The sequence below is a fragment of the Macrotis lagotis genome, chromosome 4 (assembly GCF_037893015.1).
Source record: "Macrotis lagotis isolate mMagLag1 chromosome 4, bilby.v1.9.chrom.fasta, whole genome shotgun sequence".
NCBI classification, from domain to species: Eukaryota; Metazoa; Chordata; class Mammalia; order Peramelemorphia; family Peramelidae; genus Macrotis; species Macrotis lagotis.
In genome coordinates, this window is record NC_133661.1 from 226155146 (window position 1) to 226175778 (window position 20633).

At 34.6% G+C, this 20633-nt stretch overlaps 1 protein-coding gene across 4 annotated transcripts in view; it reads left to right on the forward strand.

The window, feature by feature from the left end:
• The window catches only part of RPS6KA5 (ribosomal protein S6 kinase A5), a 238733-nt gene that overhangs the window by 133380 nt on the left and 84720 nt on the right, over positions 1–20633 (forward strand). For 3 of the 4 annotated variants that reach the window (XM_074235503.1, XM_074235501.1, XM_074235504.1), the window contains exons 5-7: positions 5678–5785; positions 11809–11892; positions 15324–15427. In XM_074235503.1, the coding sequence (XP_074091604.1) occupies positions 5678–5785; positions 11809–11892; positions 15324–15427 (296 nt within the window). Of the gene's footprint in view, positions 1–5677; positions 5786–11808; positions 11893–15323; positions 15428–20633 lie in introns of those variants that run through there. The other variant, XM_074235505.1, reaches the window with a different exon arrangement.

The window sequence follows — 20633 nt, forward strand, 5'->3', positions numbered from 1 at the left end:
AAGCTATTTAATCTCCCTAGCTTCTTTTTCAAAGTAGCCCTTATATAGCTTCTATGTTTTAGACACATGTTGAACATGTTTCCTTAGTGCATTATTAATTTCATTAACTGTAAATGTATTTTTTTATTGTCTTCCTTTTTATATTATCTGTGCACCAAACTAAGGGTAGGTTCTGAAGAACTTGAAGGAGTTAGAAACAATGAATTTTTAATTTTAACCTCCTTTCTCCTCCTCTCACCCCAGTGTTGAAAAGAATAGAACTATAGTTTTTAGTTTTCAGTAAAGAAGAACAAGAAGTTCAGCATAGAATATATATCTTATTTAATATAGAACCATAATTTCTATTATGCATTTCCCAAACTAAATCGTTTTTCATATCTAAGCAAACACTAAGTGGGTTAAAGAGTGTTCATATTGATTGAGAATCTCCTATAATCAATCTCCTCTATTTCCATTCTAATTTTTCAGTCTTTGACATTCTTTGTCTCCTTTCCCCACCCCTGTGTAGACTCCTCATCTGTTAAAATATAATATGTAGTACTTATCCATAATTTCTAATTCATACTACAAAAATTGGTATAAAGGTCTTTCTGATTTTATTGAAAATATCATTTATGAAATTTTAGTTGTGATCCATCATAGTTTTGAATTATATTTAAGAAGATTTTGTGACTTATTAAACTCATATGTGTGAACTTAGTTGTTCCTAGGTATCTTCATTGTAACAGGATGTATTGAAATTGTCAAAGGAATATGAGGATCATATCATAAAAAGATCTACCTATAAAAATACCAGCATAATTATGAGAACCATAAGTTAAAAACAAAATTTTCCACACAGAAGCACAAATATTATGGCTGTATGCTTTATAATTGTGCTTGGTTTTATTTTTTTCTTGCTTATAATTTTATTTAGACTTTGTCATACAATAACAGAATTATACCCAGGAGCCTTTTAAAAGAAGTGTCAAAAGTTTCATGCTTAGGAACATAAATTGTGACCTTTTGTTTTTTGTAAATCATAGTGAAATCACCAAAAGCAATGTAGTAAGAATAAGAAAGCAGAAGAAATATACTAAAAATATAGTACTTCATAGCTTATGTGAAAACATCAATTCCCATTATGAAAGAAAAAGTGTAAATGCATATTACAATAATGAATGAGTTAAAACCTGCTTGCTTTACTGTCTGTATTAGTAGCAAGCTATGTCATTCAGATGCTGAGAATCTTGGTCACATTACTATGTGACCAAAAAGTTTGCTCAGATTACCATTCATTTAATGTGTTCAATAATAGATGGTATATAATTATTTAGTTGTCCTGAAAGATTGTATATAAAATTTTAGATTCAAAATAATGTATGTATGTATGTATTTGATAAATGTTATTTTTGTGTATATGTGCCTCGCATACTTATGAACACATACATGTGCCTGGCACATAGTAGTCATTTAATAAATTATTATATGATTAAGTTTTTTAATATAAATAATCTCATACTAGTGCTTAGACATTTTAAACTCAGCTTGAATCTAAAACATAAATCATTCTTTTCCTCCACTCTTCTAAACTTCTCCGTTATTGTTAAGGATACTGCCATCTTCTCAGTCATTCAGAGTTGCAAAATTGATATTATCCTTTACTTCTTTGTTGCCCTTCCTCTACAGATCCAATCTAATGCCAAATCTTATCTCTTCTACCTTCACAACATCTCTCCTATATGTCCTATCCCATTCTCTCCTCTTTGTACAATCACCATCCTGGTGCATTTCTCATTGTCTCATGTCTGCATTCCCATTGGTCTACTTTATCATAAATTTCCCCTACTCTAATCCACCTTTCCCTCAGCTATCAAAATGACTTTCCTAAAGTTCAGGCCCAACCATGTTACCCCTTATAGATTCAGATATGAAATGTTTTGTTTGTCATTTAAAGCTCTTCACAAATTGGTCCGTTCCTTCTTTTCTTATCTTAATATACTTTATTCTCCACCCATGTAATCTATAATCTAGTGTCTCTGTCCTTACTGTTCCTTGCACAAGATGCTCCATATCTGGACTTTTACTTCCTGAATTCTCTAACTTTCTTTTAAGTCTTAACTCACAGACCCTTCCTGGTGTGCCCTCCTCTGAGTCCATTCATACAACTATAATATGCCCACACATGCACACATGCTATGTGTCTCTCATTAGACTAAGAGCCCCCCGGAGGTCAGAGATCATGTTTTTGCATTTTTTATCTCCTACTTAAGTACCTGGCACATAATAAGTAAGTAAGCTTAATAAGTAATTATTGCCTTACTGACCAATTCTCCTATTTCATAATTAGGCAAAATTGAGATATTTGAAGAGAACAGAAGGTAAAAAATCTTCATTAAAATATTACTTTAAATATCTGCAAGCTTCCTTTCAATAACAAGTCTAAAGTACAGATTAAAAACAAACCTGATAATAAATATCATCATCAGTAAACATCACCATCAGCAACAAAAAGCAGAAAGACACACCAAGCTCTTACTATGTGCCAGGTACTAAGTGCTGCTATGCAAAAAAAAAAAAAAAAAGTCCAAAAAGAATTTTAATAAGTGATACAATATACAAGCAACTCTGAATTCTCTCTCTCTCTCAAAGTATATGGAGGTTGAGTGAAGCATACAAAGACTGGAAAGGTAGACTACAACCAGATTGTAAGTGCTATGTTACTAAGTTTTTAAAGGCTATTTAATAGTTTGGGCAAAGTTAGTAAGCGATTTAGAAGTAAAACATTTTTTAAAAAGTTCTCCAGCATAAATTGTAGCAATAGAGGTAAATGGAAAATTATTATAAAAAATCTTACAAGATGAGAAATCATTCAGTATTTTTCATTTATGATGTAAAATAATATCCTTCTCACTTAAGGATTATTAAATTTAAACTAAAATTTATCTGAAAATATATAATTTTTAAAGTTCAGCTTTTTTGATATTTAGTATTATTTCATAATAGTTTGTAGCATTTAAAACTATATTGCTGCAACAATTTTAACAGATTTGAGATTGTTCTTGATCTAAAAGATCACCTTCACATGACTTCTTACACAGATTGGGAGTAGGAAACAGAGTAGTAATAGATTAGTAAGAGATATTCAAGGGAAAAGATTAGTGGGTACATTAATCTGTGCACATATAGATGCTTGTTTTCTCATTTTTTATTTTCTTATTTGTTGTTCAATAGTTTAGTTGTGTCTCACTCTTCATTACCCCTTTTGGACCATGACACACCAATACATGGGTTTTTCTTGGCAAGAGTACTGGAATGGTTCACCATTTCTTTCTCCAGTGAATTTAGGTATACAGAGGTTAAGTGACTTACCTGGAGTCATACAACTAGTGAGTGTCAAAGGCCAAATTTGAACCCTGAGGTTTTCTAGACTCCAGACCCAACATTCTATCCTCTAATCTACCTAGCAGCTTCTATAGTATCTAGTAAATGCCATGTATACAAAAGTGATTACTAAATGTCTGCCAAACAGCATACTTCTAAATTTTAAATATGGAATAAGAAGTATTTCTAGTCCTTAGGTAGAAACAGATAAAGCAAAAGAATTAGTTATATCACTAGACTATAGAGTAAAAAAACATGCCTATAAAAAAAAATTTAAATGCATCATGGTAGAAAAGCCCAATTCTTTGTTCCTGTTTTTTTGGGGGGATTGCAAGGTAATGGGGCTCAGTGAGTTGCCCAAGGTCACATAGCTAGATAATTATTACATGTCTGAGGCTAGATTTGAACTCAGGTCCTCCTGACTCTGGGGCCAGTACTCTATCTACTGTACCACCTAGCTGCCCCTGTATTCCTGTTGTTTCGAATTCAAGTCCATAAAAGATGTTTGGGGTGGAATGGGAGGGGGACAACTTGAGAATCTAAAGAGTTTTATTTTGTCCTAATATTAATAGCATATATTTATTTTATTTCCCCCTTAGTTATCTTTAAGTGTCATACTTTTCTTGACTTCAGAAACCTTTAAATGGTATTCAGCCATATAGGCATATAAATCAAAATGATGGATAAATATTTCCCTCTATGCCTTATCAAGCAAAGAAAAGTTGCTTCTTGGAAATAATTTCTTTTATTTCCTGTATTTAGATTTATTTGTCTTTAAAGGAATTACCAAATATTTCATAGCGTTTTATTGGTGAAGTTAGGTTTCCTTTTCTTGCAACATTTATTTTTAGACCAAGAATTCATTTTAAGACTGAATATAGGGGCAGCTAGGTGGCATAGTGGATAAAGCACCAGCCCTGGAGTCAGGAGTACCTGGGTTCAAATCCGGTCTCAGACACTTAATAATTACCCTGCTGTGTGGCCTTGGGCAAGCCACTTAACCCCGTTTGCCTTGCAAAAAAACTTTTAAAAAAACTGAATATGAGACTTACAGTGAGAAATTGTAATGGCAATGATGCAGCTTCTCTAAGAGATTTGCAGTTTGTTGACTAGTGGTTGTACACAGAGTGTACATTGAACTGATGCTGAGTGAAGGGAGCAGAACCAGGAGAACATTGTGCAAATTAGCAGCAACATTGTGAGATGATCAACTATGATGGATGCAGCTCCTCTCAGCAGTTCAGAGATCAAGGACAACCTTGGAAGACCTATTATGGACAATGCCATCTTCTTCCACAGGGAAAAAACCCCAGCAAACCATGGAATCTGAATGTATATTATGTTCACTTTTAAAAATCTTCTCATATGTTTTTCCTTCCTATCTCATGGTTTTCTTTCTTTCTCCTTAGTCCTAATTCCTCTTATACGAAATGCCTAATACCTAAATAGGTTTAATACAAATGTACATGTACAACTTTTACCAGAGTGTTTGCTCACCCAGGGCTATGGGAAGGAAAGCGTGTATCTTGTAAATTTGCAAATGGATGAATGCTGAAAAACTACCCTATCATGTAATTGGAAAAATAAAATATCATTTAAAAATTGAATAAAAAGAGAAAAAAGATAGTTCAGAAAAAGCAATTAACAACAACAAAAAATATTGAATTGGCTTATTATAGTCCTATGGACTATATAAAATGAATTTTTTTTAGCTTTTTTAAATTTAGAAATAAATTCATTCAAAAGACATTTTTAATAGCCTGTTGCATGCATAACAAACCCAAAATAAATGGAAACAGACAAACATACAGGAAAAATTAAAGGAGTGATTTATACATAAATGTAATACAAATTTTATATATATATATATATAAGTGGTGTGGAATACTGAGTAAGGAAACTCTGTGGGCTGTTTTATCAGGAAAGACTTCTTAGAAGGGTATATTCAAGGAAGATATCGCTTTGGAGAAAGTGGAGGGTTTTCCTGATGGAAAACAAGCAAAGGCATTAAAGCAGAAACAAATACGATGTAAGTAGATAAAGACAAGAAAATTGGCTTTCTAGAGTGAAAAGTGACAGTAGAGAATACCGAGAAATTACACTGAGTAGTTAAAAAAAATTGGGAAACTGATAGAAGACTTGGCATAACAGACTTTCTTAAAAGTTTAGAATCACTGTGACTGGTGATAAGAAACTACTGTGGATTCTTGAGCTGCGGAATGACATGATTTTTTTTTTAAATGACATCTAAGAATTTTTATTGTTGTTAATTTTAAATAAAATTATTATTTTAAATTTTCATTTGTTTTCACAGTTGGGTATTATATACCGTGACATTAAACTAGAAAATATTCTACTTGATAATAATGGCCATGTGGTGCTGACAGATTTTGGCCTAAGTAAGGAGTTCCTTGCTGATGAAGTAAGTATTGTATATATTTTTAAATGGTGTGTGTGTGTGTGTGTGTGTGTGTTCATTTATTTTGGTTTTGATTTAAGGTGATGGGGATAAGTGGCTTGCCCAAGGTCACACTCCTAGGCAATTATTAAGTGTCTGATGCCAGATTTGAATTCAGGTCCTCCTGACTCCAGGGCTGGTGCTCTATCTACTGCACCACCTAGCTGCCCTTATCAATATATTTATAAATAGAAAATAAGTTTTATGTGTTCCTGAACACTTCGATTCAATTGAGAATTTTTTTCTGTATTGATTATTGTACCAGATTATTGTAGAGTATATGCCATTTGAGGGGGTTGTTGTTTTGGTTTTTTTTTGCAAGGCAATGGGGTTAAAGTGACTTGCCCAAGGTCTCACAGCTAGGTAATTATTAAATGTCTGAGATCGGATTTGAACTCAGGTCGTCCTGACTCCAGGGCCAGCATTCTGTCCACTGCGCCACCTAGCTGCCCACATGTCATTTTTAATAAGTAAACATACAAGTAATATTTTGCATTGAAGCTAAGTATTGTTATAGCACTTTATTTGAAATTGTTTTGCAGGGGCGGCTAGGTGGCATAGTGAATAAAGCACCGGCCCTGAAGTCAGGAGGACCTGGGTTCAAATCCGGTCTCAGACACTTAATAATTACCTAGCTGTGTGGCCTTGGGCAAGCCACTTAACCCTGTTTCCCTTGCAAAAAAAAAAAAATCTAAAAAAAAAAGAAAATGCTTTGCAAAAGTTCTTGCCCCTGATTCCATATGGATTCTACAATATCGTAACACTGTCCTTCCCATGCTTCACACACAACACACCATCTCCTTTCTACATTTTCTCTAGCTATTATTCTTTGCCTGAAATTCTTTACCTTATGTTCACTTCCTAGCTTCCTTCAAGTCTCAGCTAAATACTCAACTCCTCCAAGACAGTATCTTCAATTTATTTTGGATACATTTTACTTGTTAATAATTGGTGGATGTTCCCCCCCCCCCCATTTCCCCTTGAGAGCAGAGATTTTGTTTATTTTTGTTTGTATTTTGCCTTCCTTTGTATTTGTATTAGTTCAGTGCTAGGCATATATTCACCACTTATTAAATACATATTTTCTATGTTTACTAAAAGCCCCTTACAAGACAAATGCTAAAGTAACAAAAAAAAATAATGAAAGTTGGAGAAACATTGCAGTTCAAGAAATAACAAGAATACTAGCCTTGCATAGATAGTTCAGGTTCTGGTTCTGTTTCTTAACACCTCTGGCACATTATGTTGCTGTATAGTGAAAATTATAAGGGTCAATTATTTAGCCTCTCTGAGCCTTAGTTTTCTCATCTATAAATGTGACATTGGACTAGAGAGCCTCTAAGATCCCTTTATCCCTATACCTGTGATTTTATTGCTGTAAAATAAATAATTAAATCAGGTGCCCCTTGAAGATTAAAAAGCAAGTTATTTGGTTATATGTACCTTTTGCAGAGCAATTCCAAAGAAACTGCTATAACAATATTTAGCTTCAATGCAAAAATATTACTTGTATATTTACTTATTAAAAGTGACATGTGGTATATTCTTGCATGGAAAGATTGTATTCCTGTATGGAAAGATGATACTGATGATACTCATGAACCTTCTCATTTACTAGAGCAGGTAAAAGGAGCTTTTATAGATGAGGCACAGGAGAGAGCTTAGTTTGAAGATATAATATATTGTGGAAATGGAATGAATGGATGAAAGGGAAATGTACTGGGAGTAAGAGAAAGAAAGGTAGAATAGGCTAAGATATTTCATGTAGCCTTTGCAATGGTATGGAAGGAGGGAGGCAAGGGGGAATGAGGGAGCCTTCATTTTCATCGGAAATGTCTCAGAGAGGAACCAGCATACACATTTAATAGGGTATAGACATCTAGAAGAAAAGGGAGAGAAGAGGGGACAGGGAGATGTGGGTGATAGAGGAGAGGGTAGATCATAGGAGAGGATAGTCAGATATAACACATTTTCTTTTTTACTTTTTTGCAAGGTGCTGGGATTGGGTGGCCTGTCTGGGACCACAAGACCAGATGGTTGCTGGGTCTCTGGGGTGAGGCATAGGCTTGGGGCCTCCTGGCCCCAGGGCTGGTGCTCTGTCTGCTGTGCCATTTGGCTACCCTACAGCACATTTTTGAAAAGGGACAGAGTGAAAGGAGAGAGAAAATATAATAGAAGGTAGTGGAGAGGAATGCATGGAGGGAATTGCAGTCAGCAACTGTGGAAAAATATGGAAGTAACTGCTGTAATGGACTTATGATAAAGAACAGACTGAAACACATTTTTTTCCTCTTTCTTTTACTTTATTTCTCATGAGGTTTTATATTTTTGTGGGGGAGGGGGCATTATGTTTACTCTTAAACATGATTATTTTAGTAATATGTAAATAAATTAAAGAAAAATTTTAAAAATATGAAAAAAATGACATGCAGGCAGCTAGGCAGCACAGTGGATAGTGTACCAGCCCTGGAATCAGGAAGATCTGAGTTCAAATCAGGACTCAGACTCTTAATAATTACCTAGCTGTGGTATTACCTAGGTATTACCTAGACTTGGGCAAGTCACTTAACCCCATTGCCTTGCAAAAAAAAAAACAAATAACCCAACAAAAAAAGACATGCATAAAAATTTGTAAATTTTAATATATAATTTTTAATACTTCATCCTTGCTAGAAATATAAATTTCATAAGAGTAGAGATCATCCCTTAATTTTTATATATTTTCCTTACTCCTAGTTCTTCATATAATAAATATGAGAGCATAGATCTGAAAAAGGACTATAATCATTTTACAGTAAGAAAATTGAGGTTTGGAGAGGTTGAATCAAATTAACTCATACAGAACATAGACATAGAAAAATATTTGTTTCAAGGGATAAAAAGAATTTTTCTAAATCCAATGGGGAAACACTAAAAACTTTCCCAGTAAATTGAGGAGTAAATCAAGGAACATCCTTTCCCCACATAGTTTGAGAAATGCTAACAGTAGGGGGAAAAAGGAAAAAATTAAAGGTAAAAAATAACCAATAAGGAGACAAAACTCTTCTCAGTTGCAGATTTCATCATGGTTTACTTACTAGAATTTGGAAATCCCCTTTTCCAGTAATAACCTCTTTGACCATATTATTCATCCCCACTTTGACCTCCAATCCCTTGACCACTCAGTTCTTTCCCAAACATCTCCCGCACACTAACCACTCTTTCCTCTTCTCCCCATCTTAACTCCTTGTACCATTTCAATTCTACACTGTCTTCCTCTCTACTTTCCCTTTATTGATTCATTCCCTATTGTCTACGAACATTCCCATGTCCCCTCAATCCTAAAAACAAAGCACAAAAAACAAAACCTTTACTTGATCCTTTCAAAATTTAATCCTTGTTGTTAACTATTCTCCAATATCTCTTCTGACCTTTGTAACTTAACTTCCTCCTATATTTACAGTCTTCTTGTATCTTTCTCCTCAACACATACTCTTCAGTCCAGGCCTCTTGGCTATTCTATGTTCCATCTCTCAGCATTTTCTTTATGTATTGTCTCCCCCATTAGATAGTGAGAGCAGGGCCTGCCTTTTGCCTCCTTTTCTGTCCCCAATGCTTAGCATATAAGCTACACATAGTAGGTACTTAATAAATCTTTACGGATTGATCTGTATAGATGAGTAATTATATACTGCTCTTTCAGACTTCAAAAATGACATATGAGAGATATTCAGTGCTCATGCCTGTGTCAGTATAATAAAATGACAGTACCACTAGTTATTAATAGAATTAGTACTATATCAACCAGACTACATAGAGGTTAGAAAAAATGATAAAATGTTTCATTTGTAAGAATAAAAGGTGTAAAATGGAAAGAAAAAGAATGGGAATAGGGGCAGCTAGGTGGCGTAGTGGATAAAGCACCGGCCTTGGAGTCAGGAGTACCTGGTTTCAAATCTGATCTCAGACACTTAATAATTACCTAGCCGCTTAACCCCATTTGCCTTGCAAAAAAAACCTAAAAAAAAAAGAATGGGAATAAAAGTAAGAATAAGGAGAAATAGCACCTAATTACTGCAAATTGTATTATAAAACTAGAATAAACAAAATTGTTGAGTATTGGATAGGAAATAGAAAGGAGATTGGCAGAACAGGCTAGACAAGGAAGAATCGGCAACAATTTATCTTATTACCTTGTGTTCAACAAACCTGAAAACATAAATTACCTTAGAGGAAAATCTCTTTAGCAAGTATTTCTGGAGCAACTAGATACCAGTTTGCATAAATTATACTTAGACCATAATAAATTCAAGATATATACATATATATATTTACCTAAAGAGCAAAAAACAAAAGATTAGAAGTGTACCAGATGAGATACTTCTCATAGCTAAGACTAACATTCTTAATTTTAAAAATGATTGATCACAAGGTTAAAAATAGATAATTTCAATTACATGAATCCGAAAATAAGGGAAGTGGTTGATGAGGAAGGGGAAATCTTTGTATTTCTAAGGGTTTGATTTCTAAGATGTAATGGTAACTAAACAAATAAGACCAAAAGAAAAGGGTTTGATTTCTAACATGTAATGTTTTTTTAATTTAAAAAAAATTTTATAAAAATTTTATTTATTTTGAGTTTTACAATTTTTCCCCTAATCTTACTTCCCTCCCCACCCCCCACAGAAGGTATTTTGCCATTCTTTACATTGTTTCCATAGTGTACATTGATCCAAATTGAATGTGATAAGAGAGAGAAATCATATCCTTAAGGAAGAAACATAAAGTATAAGAGATAGCAAGATCAGACAATAAGAGACAGGTTTTTTTCTTCTTCTAAATTTAAGGTAATAGTCCTTGGTCTTTGTTCAAACTCCACGGCTCTTTATCTGGATACAGATGGCACTCTCCTTTGCAAACAGCCCCAAATTGTCCCTTATTGTTGCACTGATGGAATGAGCAAGTCCATCAAGTTTGATCATCCACCCCCATGTTGCTGTTAGGGTGTACAGTGTTTTTCTGGTTCTGCTCATCTCATTCTGCATCAGTTCATGTAAATCCCTCCAGGCTTTCCTGAATTCCCATCCCTCCTTGATTTCTAATAGAACAATAGTGTTCCATGACATACATATACCACAGTTTGTTAAGCCATTTTCCAATTGAAGGGCATTTACTTGATTTCACAATGTACCTAATGGAAATATGTTTAACATAATTGCACACAGATTGCTTGCTAACTTGGGGAGCTAAGAGGGGATGGAGGGAAAAAATTTGGAACTCATACCTTATAAAAAAATGAATGTTGAAAACTAACTTTACAGGTATTTGGAAAAAATCAAATGCTGTTTATATTTTAAAAGGAGATTCTTCACCATTTATTCCTCCATATAACAAAGTAATTTTTGTAAAAAACAGGTCTGACTTTGTCATTCTCCTACTCAAACTCCAGCGTTCTCTTGTTTTATCAAGGATCAAATTTCACATGTAACATTAAAAGCTCTTTACAACAGGACTCCATTTTGCCATTTTTGCCTTCTTTCATGTTATCCCTTTCCATATACAATGTGGTCCAACCATCTTGACCTATTTGATTCCCTTCACATAAGACAGGCTGTCTCTATCTCTTATCTTATTAGGAGTGATATTTTTTGAGAGCTAGAGAGAGAGGAAATTTCTTGGTATTCTTCTTTCTACCTTCTACACCTTCAGAGGCGTCCAATAGGTGGTCTCCAGTATTCTTTACCAAACTAGATGAAAATATAATTGGGAAGTATTTAATAAAATAAATAAAAATACAATAGAACATAGATAATGTTGATATATGGTTTTCTAAGTCTACAGATGAAGGGATCTTTAGGTTCAGTTTAATGGCCTTATTTTATTAATTTGATACCACTGATGTAGATGATTGCCTATTTCACCTAAAGATAAGGCTAATATCAGCCATTTCATGTTGTATTTTTTGTTGTTATTTTGCTAGCTTATAATTAAATGATTTTTTTTTCCAGACTGAAAGAGCATATTCTTTTTGTGGAACTATAGAATACATGGCACCTGATATTGTCAGAGGAGGAGATGCAGGACATGATAAGGTATTCTTTATTTTACTAGTCTTTGTCTGTTGTTTAAAGGTTTAATAATAAGAGTTTTTAACTAATTAAGTGGTCTCTCTGACAGTCATTTGATTCATTTCCTTTGCCTCTATTGACATTCTTCTCTTTGATACCCTTGTTCACTTAGTGTGCCAGAAGACTAGACAGTAGATAGTTTGCCAGACCTGGAGTCAGAAAGACTGAGTCCTGATCCAGCCTCAGATATTTACTAGCTATATGACTGGGCAAGTCACTGAACTTCTTTGTCTCAGTTTCCTCATCTGTAAAATGGGTATAATAATAGCAACTACTTCCCAGGGTTGTTGTGAAGATCAAGAAAGGTAATAATTATAAAGTACTTCACACAGTGCCTGGCAGTTAGTTATTGTCATTGTCATTATTATTATTATTATTAAAGTTATCTAATGCTTTGTTGGATAAATGTGCCACCTGTATGAAATTGTTCATCTCTTATTGATTATGGTTTTGTAATTCAATGAAATTAGACATTCATTGTTATAAATTTACCTCTGAGAACCATTCTCTTGTCAGGGCTATGATGGAGCTAGCTCATACTTGAGAGAGCCGATAATTAAATTTTCAGAGTGAGCCTTTATACCTTGGAAATAGACAAATGCTGCAAATAAGGGGTTTTGTTTATTGTCTGCACTTAAAAAATTATGGAGATTAAACATTAAAATGTGTAATGCATTTGGCGCAGTGGATAAAGCACCTGCCCTGAAGTCAGGAGGACCTGAGTTTAAATCCTGCCTCAGACACTTAATATTACCAAGCTGTGTGACCTTTGACATGTCACTTAACCCATTGCCTTGCAAAAACAAAAAAAAAGTATAATTGCATACATTTTTAGAGTACTAATTGTTAAATTGATCTGTATGCCCTGCTGGTATTTTCCAGATGTTATGTGATTATAATTTTTTTGTCTTCCAAATCATCTGTTATTTGTTATAGTACGAAAAATAATATAGAGTACTTATTATTTTGTATTAGCAAGAGCTTTTTTGTGAGATTCTTAGATACTTGAAAAAAATTTTCATTATCTGATAATTCCTTTTGGTTCTCCCCAGATATCTTGTAATTTCAGGTTATTAATATTATTTAAGTTTTTGTTTCCAAGATTTTATTTTTTCTAATTACATGTAAAAATTTTCACTTTCATTTTTTTAAATTTTGAGTTCAAAATTCTTGCCTTCCCTCTCTTGCCTCTCTCCTCCCTGAGATGGCAAGCAATTTGATATAGGTTGTGCATTTGCAGTTGTGCAAAATATATTTTCATCTTAAGTCTTGTGGGGGGGAAAAACACAAAAAATAAGAAAATAAAAAAGTAAAAAAGTTTGCTTCAATCTGCATTGAGATTCCATTGATTCTTTCTTTCCTTGGAGATGGATATTATTTTTTCATCATAAGTCCTTTGGAATTATCTTAGATCATTGTATTGCTGAGAATAGCTAAGTAATTCACAGTTGGTCATTTTACAATATTGCTGTTAGTATTTACACTGTTCTCCTTGTTCTACTCACTTAATTTTACATCAGTTCATATAAGTTTTTCCAGGTTTTTCTAAAAGTATATTGCTCATCGTAATAATATTCCATCACAATCATACCACCATAATCTGTTCAACCATTCTTCAATTAATAGACATCGCTTCAATTTCAATTCTTTGCAGTCACAAAAGGAATTGCTTTAAATAATTTTCTACATATAGGTCCTTTTCCTTTTTTTAAAAAACAAATCTCTTTGGGTTACCTAATAATTGTATATTGTCTGGTCAGAGGGTGTGCCATGTTTTTGTAACCTTTTGGGCATTGTTCCTAATTGTTTTTCATAATGATTGAATCAGTTCACCAACAATGAATTAGTGTCCCAGTTTTCCCATATTCCCTCCAACATTTGTCATTTTCCTATTCCCTGTCATATTAGCCAATCTCATAGATGTGAGAGTTGTTTTGATGTTCATTTCTCTAAAAAAAATTAAATAAAAGTGGTAGAAGAAAAAATTGGGGAGACAAATGAGAACCCAATAACCTCTTCAGGTGAGAAGAGGAGCAGAAGGTTCTCTCACCCTGCTACTTGGGATTCCATCTCCTGAGGGAGTGTATCTCTAAGAAAAGGGATCAAGAGCTAGACAATTGCCTCCAAGGACTTCCCCTACTTTAGGACTCTACCACTTCTACTAAACTTCCTCCTTGACTGCCTCTTCAGGTGAGAAGTTGAGCCAAAAGTTCCTTTAATCCTGTGCCTTCCCTCTTTGGCTGGGCACATACCACATGTCCCCCAAGAAAAGGCAATAGCCGCAAAGCAGTGACTTCAATCTGTACTAGTACAAGGGACTTTCTGCTTCCTCTTCTTGCTACCAGAGTGATCTCCCAATGAGGATATTGAGAGAAAGATATTATATTTTTTTTTTTGCCTGCCAAGAATAATTATAAGAGGAAAAGCAGTAAGGAGAAATTAAATTAATTTGCCTAACTTAAGTCTTGATAAAAAAAAAAAAAAGAGAATGTGTATGTATATATGTATATACATATGTGTATTCACCTCAGGAAGCTTCCATGATAATCCTGATATAGTGCAATTTGATAACAGAAAGAAAAATATCTATTTGCTAGATACTATCCTAAATGCTGAGGTTTCACAAAGAGACACAGGACTGTCTGTGCCCTTCAAGGAACTTTTAATCTACTGGAGAAACTACAGGTAAATAAATGTATACAAAGCAAGTTAGGTAACAAACTGCTTATACACACTAGGTGTAGAGGAAAAGTGCAACTCATGTTCATTTATATCTTAAATCTAGATTTATGATTTGCCTCTTTAAAGATTCTGAAGTATATTTGAAATACTTTTTTACACTGAAAACTGAATTAGGAAATTTCAGAATCAATCAATGACAAACACTTACTAAGCATGTACTACATACCAAGACCCTGGGGATGAGAACAATATTCCTCAACATGACTTCCCCTACTTCTGTTGATCTAATTTTAAGAGACTTGATTTTGGGAGAATATTTTGTATTTGAATTTAAGGGTAGACTGGCAAATGAAAACTCATTATTGTATCATTAGTTAATCATTATTATAAATTCTTCATGAGTCTCAGAATTAGCTGAGGGGAGCAAATAAAGCTATTGATTTAATTATTATTTTATTTTTACTACTGCCTAATTTTTGTGCAAAACAGATTATCTTTAATAGCAGTTCTCTAAATTTTTTTAAGCATTTTGTAATTTAATATTCCTTAATTGTACTTAGTCCACATGTGCTTTCATATGTATAGAAATAGTATAGATCTTTATGTTAAAATATGTACTAAAATTATTGAATTTTCATTATGGAAATAATTATGACCTTTTTAAATTTTATTTGTTAATAATTCTATAAAATGCAATGATTATTGTTTTAAAGGCAGTCGACTGGTGGAGCTTAGGTGTTCTTATGTATGAGTTATTAACTGGAGCATCTCCGTTTACTGTTGATGGAGAGAAAAATTCTCAAGCTGAAATATCTAGGTAAGTATAATAAAGTAAATGTGTCGTTTTTCATTGAAATGGATTAGAGTGCCACAGAAAGCAGATTAAAACATAAATCTTATTTCAAGTTTGTTGGAAAAGCTTATTTGGAGAATTTCCATATAGTTAGCACCATTGTATTTTAGAAAGAAATTAGTGTTTTTGATTTACAGAGACAGACTAGTAAATTGATTTACAAGGCATGAATAGAAACAACATAAAAATCAAAGTTGAAATTTTAGGTTAAATTTATGTGGTTGCTTTCTTTCTTATTAATTGTGCTGAAAAAGATTTTAAGTTTCTTCAATAGAGGCAGTAATTGACCTGAAAATCGCAATATTGTCAATGTATTTTTAAAAAACTTTTCTTGCAACTTTAATTATACTTTCCAGATTGAAAAACTGATATTAACTTAAAGTCTTATTAATAGAATTACTAATTTACATATGAATTTTGAAGCGCTAAAGTTAGTAAGATTTGAAAGAAACTGCATTATAAAGGATTTCCTTTCCTCTCTTTTTAAAAAGTGTTGATATGACCTTATTTTTGTATATTGCTAGAAATCACACATTTTGAATCTCGCTGTTTTAAATTGAAGTTTTCTCATTAAAAAAGCAACACTATTTTATATTCATTAAGTTATGTGAGAAAATAAGATAAAGATTTATTTAAATTTAACATGTTGATTTTAAGTTATGGAAACATGACAAGAATAGTGGGTTTTTAAAAATATTTTTATTTATTTTTCCTACTTCTTGCAACAGTGGTTTTTCAACATTCATTTTTTTTGCAAGGTTTTGAGTTTTACATTTTTTCTCCCTCCCTACCCTCTGAAAGAAAGCAATCTAATATTAGTTATACATGTATAACCATGCTAAATATTTTTAAATTATTTTTATATCACATTTTCTTAGAATAATGCCCAAAACTTTTTTAGCTATTAAGAATTTTAGTGGGGGGCGCGGCTAGGTGGCACAGGGAATAGAGCACCGGCCCAGGAGTCAGGAGTACCTGAGCTCAAATCTGGCCTCAGACACTTAATAATTACCTAGCTGTGTGGCCTTGGGCAAGCCATTTAACCCCATTGCCTTGCAAAAAGTAAAAAAAAAAAAAATTTTAGGGGTGGCTAGGTGGTGCAGTGAATAGAACACCAGCCCTGGAGTCAGGAGTACCTGGGTTCAAATCCGACCTCAGACACTTAATAATTACCTAGCCGTGTGGCCTTGGGCAAGCCACTTAGCCCCATTGCCTTGAAAAATCTTTAAAAAAAAAAAAGAATTTTTATAATTGAATGTTTTTCTGATTACTTTGCGGTGGTCTAACTTGTAAAAACTAATAAACTTTTAAAGAAACAAATTCCATTATAATTTAGTACATATGTATTGTTAATATCAAATATATATAAATTTTCTATTGCTTACAAAACAGTACTGTTAATGAAAGAATTCACAATCCAGACTAATTTATCATTCCTTTTCTACCAGAAAATTCTGAGAGGAAACTTGATATAACAATACTATTTGCCATCTGTTTGCAATTTCTAGTCTTAAAGAGGGGCAATGAAAGGTTGGATGATTGCTCAGAGATCTGCATGTGCCAGAGAATGAATTTGAATGCAGGTCTTCCTGACTCTGAGACCAGTTCTTCAATATGCCATACCTCCTCTAATTAAATGGATAGATTTTTTTTAATGGAATAATATAAACATTCTAAGAAAGAGAAATAAACTGAAAGTCAAGACCTATATAAAAATGATTCAAGATTTTGCACAGATCTGAGTTTTTCCTCATACATCTAGTATCCCAAAAGTTTTTATGCAGTTTTAAGCTACTAAAATTCTATGCTATTATGTGATATAACCACATGATAGACTTAGCTCCTCTCAGCAGTTTAATGATTAAAGACTAGGGGCGGCTAGGTGGCGTAGTGGATAAAGCACTGGCCTTGAGTCAGGAGTACCTGGGTTCAAATCCAGTCTCAGACAATTAATAATTACCTAGCTGTGTGGCCTTGGGCAAACCACTTAACCCCGTTTGCCTTGCAAAAACCTAAAAAAAAAAAAATGATTAAAGACTATTCTTAAAGACCTGTGATGAAAAATACCACCAACATCCAGACGAAAAAACTATGGAAAATGAATGAAGACCAAAGCATACTGTTTTCACTTTTTAAATTTTATGTTATATTTATGTTATATTTTTTCATTCTCATTTTTTTCCTTTTTGTTCTGATTCTTCCTTCACAACGTGACTAATGTGGAAATATGTTAAACATGACTGCCCACACTAACAAAGATACAAAGGCACAAGTATGGAGAACAGATAAGAAATGGGGCACATCTAGTTTGTCTGAATATACGAGATCCCAACCTGGTCTAGTTAGTCTCTGCATATTGAATCACATAAAATCAGGAAAGAATAAATTTAAGAGGCAAAAGAACCAAAAGCTTCATGAATTCATGCACACATGGTAACCTGGTGGGAGATAAGGCCCAATGTCCCTCAATGACCCAGACATCACAAACATTTCTTCTTCCTCACTCATAAGCTTCCATGAGGGCAAGAGATTCTTTCTAAAGGTTTTTTTAAGTACATTTGTTTCCAATTCAGTAGCCAGCTAAAAGACATCATTAGAAGATAAACTGACAGAAAACAGAGAATATCTCCATTTTTATCTGAAGGGGGAAAAGGACTTTTTATTACTATGTTTGAAAGAAGTATCCTCCAAATGTTCCTAAACTTAACAAGACTTATTTATTATGCAGGCTCTCACCAGTAAGCAGGAGCCCCCAGGGCATGAGCCCATTAAGCTGAGGGAGGGGAGTGAAGAGAGATTGTCTAGATCTGTCCTCTGCCCCTGGAACAGGACTCTGGGGCTCTGACCACATTCAGATCCTGATCCCAGTCTAGGCCCCCCCATAGAACAACAGGGCCCCCCCCACCTCAGCCCCATGGCAGAGGGGGGCGCTTATGGTCATTCACAGACCAGGAGGGAGGACAGAACCTCACACACTGAGACCCTTGCGGGAGTGCCCCAAAAGCTCAGGAAGCACCCCAAAACCAGGCCCAGGCTGGGAAAATGAGCAAGCAGAGAAATAAGAGGAAGACTATTGAGAAATATTTTGCAAATGAGCCCAAGAAGGATCAAAATACTCAGTCTGAAGATGAGGAAGCACAAGCTCCTGCATCTAAAGACTCCAAGAAAAACAGAAATTAGGCTCAGGCTATGACAGAGCTCAAAAAAGACTTTGAAAATCAAATGAGGGAGTTGGAAGAAAAACTGGGAAAAGAAAGGAGAGAGATGCAGGAAAAACATGAAAATGAATTCAGCAGCTTAGTCAAGGATATCCAAAAAAAAATGTTAAAGAAAATAGCATGCTAAAAACCAGCTTAGGTCAAATGTATAAAACAGTTCAAAAAGTTATTGAGGAAAAGAATGCTTTAAAAAGCAAAATTGGCCAGATGGAAAAAGAGATAAGAAAACTCTCTGAGGAGAACAAATCCTTCAAACAAAGAATAGAATTCAGGGAGATTGATGAATTTACCAGAAATCAGGAATCAATACTTCAAAACCAAAAAAATGAAAAAATTAGAAGAAAATGTGAAATATCTCATTGAAAAAACAACTGATATGGAAAACAGACTTAGGAAAGATAATTTAAAAATTATTGGAATACCTGAAAGTCATGATCAGGAAAAGAGCTTTGACATCATTTTTAAAGAATTTACAGGAAAATTGCCGTGATATTCTAGAAGCAGAGGGCAAGATAGAAATGGAGAGAATGCACCAATCCCCCAGAGAAAGAGATCCCAAAAAACCAACCCCCAGGAATATTATAGCCAAGTTCCAGAACTCCCAAGTCAAAGAGAAAATATTACAAGCAGCCAGAAGGACACAGTTCAAATATCGTGGAGCTGCAGTCAGGATCACACAGGACTTAGCAGCAACTACATTGGAAGCTCATAGGGCTTGGAATATAATATAGCAGAAGGCAAAAGAGCTTAGAATGCAGCCAAGAATGAACTACCCAGCAAGGCTGAATGTCCTCTTCCAGGGAAAAAGATGGACTTTCAATGAACCAGGGGAATTTCAAATGTTCCTTTTGGAATGGCCAGAGCTGAACAGAAGGTTTGATCTTCAGATACAGGTCTCAGGTGAAGCATGGAGATTGGAGGAGAGGGGGGGAAATATGAGGGACTTAATGATGATGAACTGCATGTATTCCTGCATAGAAACATGACACTGATAATACTCATATGAACCTTCTCAGTTAATAGAGCAGGTAGAGAGAGCTTTTATAGTTGAAGCACAGGAGAAAGCTGAATTGGAAGATAAAATATGGTATAAAAATGGAGTCAATAGAAAAAAAGGGAAATGGAATGGGAGAAAGAAAAAGTAGAGGGGGAATAGTCCAAGATATTTCCCATAATAAGATTTTTTTTATTACAATGAGCTATTGCAATGATATGGAAGGGGGGGAGGCAAGGGGGAATGAGGGAAGCTTTGCTCTCATCAGAGATGGCTAGGAGAGGAAACAGCAAATATACTCAACGGGGTATAGACATCTGGAGTAAGAAGGAGGGGGGAGCAGGGGGAAGGGGTGGGGATGTGAATAAAGGAGGAGAGGATGGACCATGGGGGGAGAGTGGTCAGATATAACACATTTTCTTTTTTACTTCTTGCAAGGGGCTGGGATTGGAAGGCCTGTCCAGGACCATAGGGCCAGGTGGATTTTGGGCCTAAGGGGTGGTATGGGGGCTCAGGGCTTCTTGGCCCCAGGACCAGGGCTTCTGTCTGCTGGGCCACTCAGCTACCCTACAGCAGAGTCAGAGTGAAAGGAGAGAGAAAATATAGTACATGGTAGTGGGGAAATAAGGAAGGAGGGAGTTGCGATCAGCAATGGCAATGTTGGAAAAATAATGGAAGTAACTTTTGTGATGGACTTATCATAAAGAATGTGATCTACCCATGACAGAGTTGTTGGTGTTGGAACAAAGACTGAAGTACATTTTTTATTATTATTATTTGGGGGAGGGTGCAGGGCAAGTGGGGCTGGGTGGCCTGCCTGTGGCCACATAGTAGGGTGATCTTTGGGTGTCTGGGGCCGGATTTGGATCCAGGTGCTCCTGGCTCAAGGGCCAGTGCTCTGTCTGCCACCCAGCCACCCCTACTATTATTAGTATTTTATTTTATTTTGGGTCTTTTT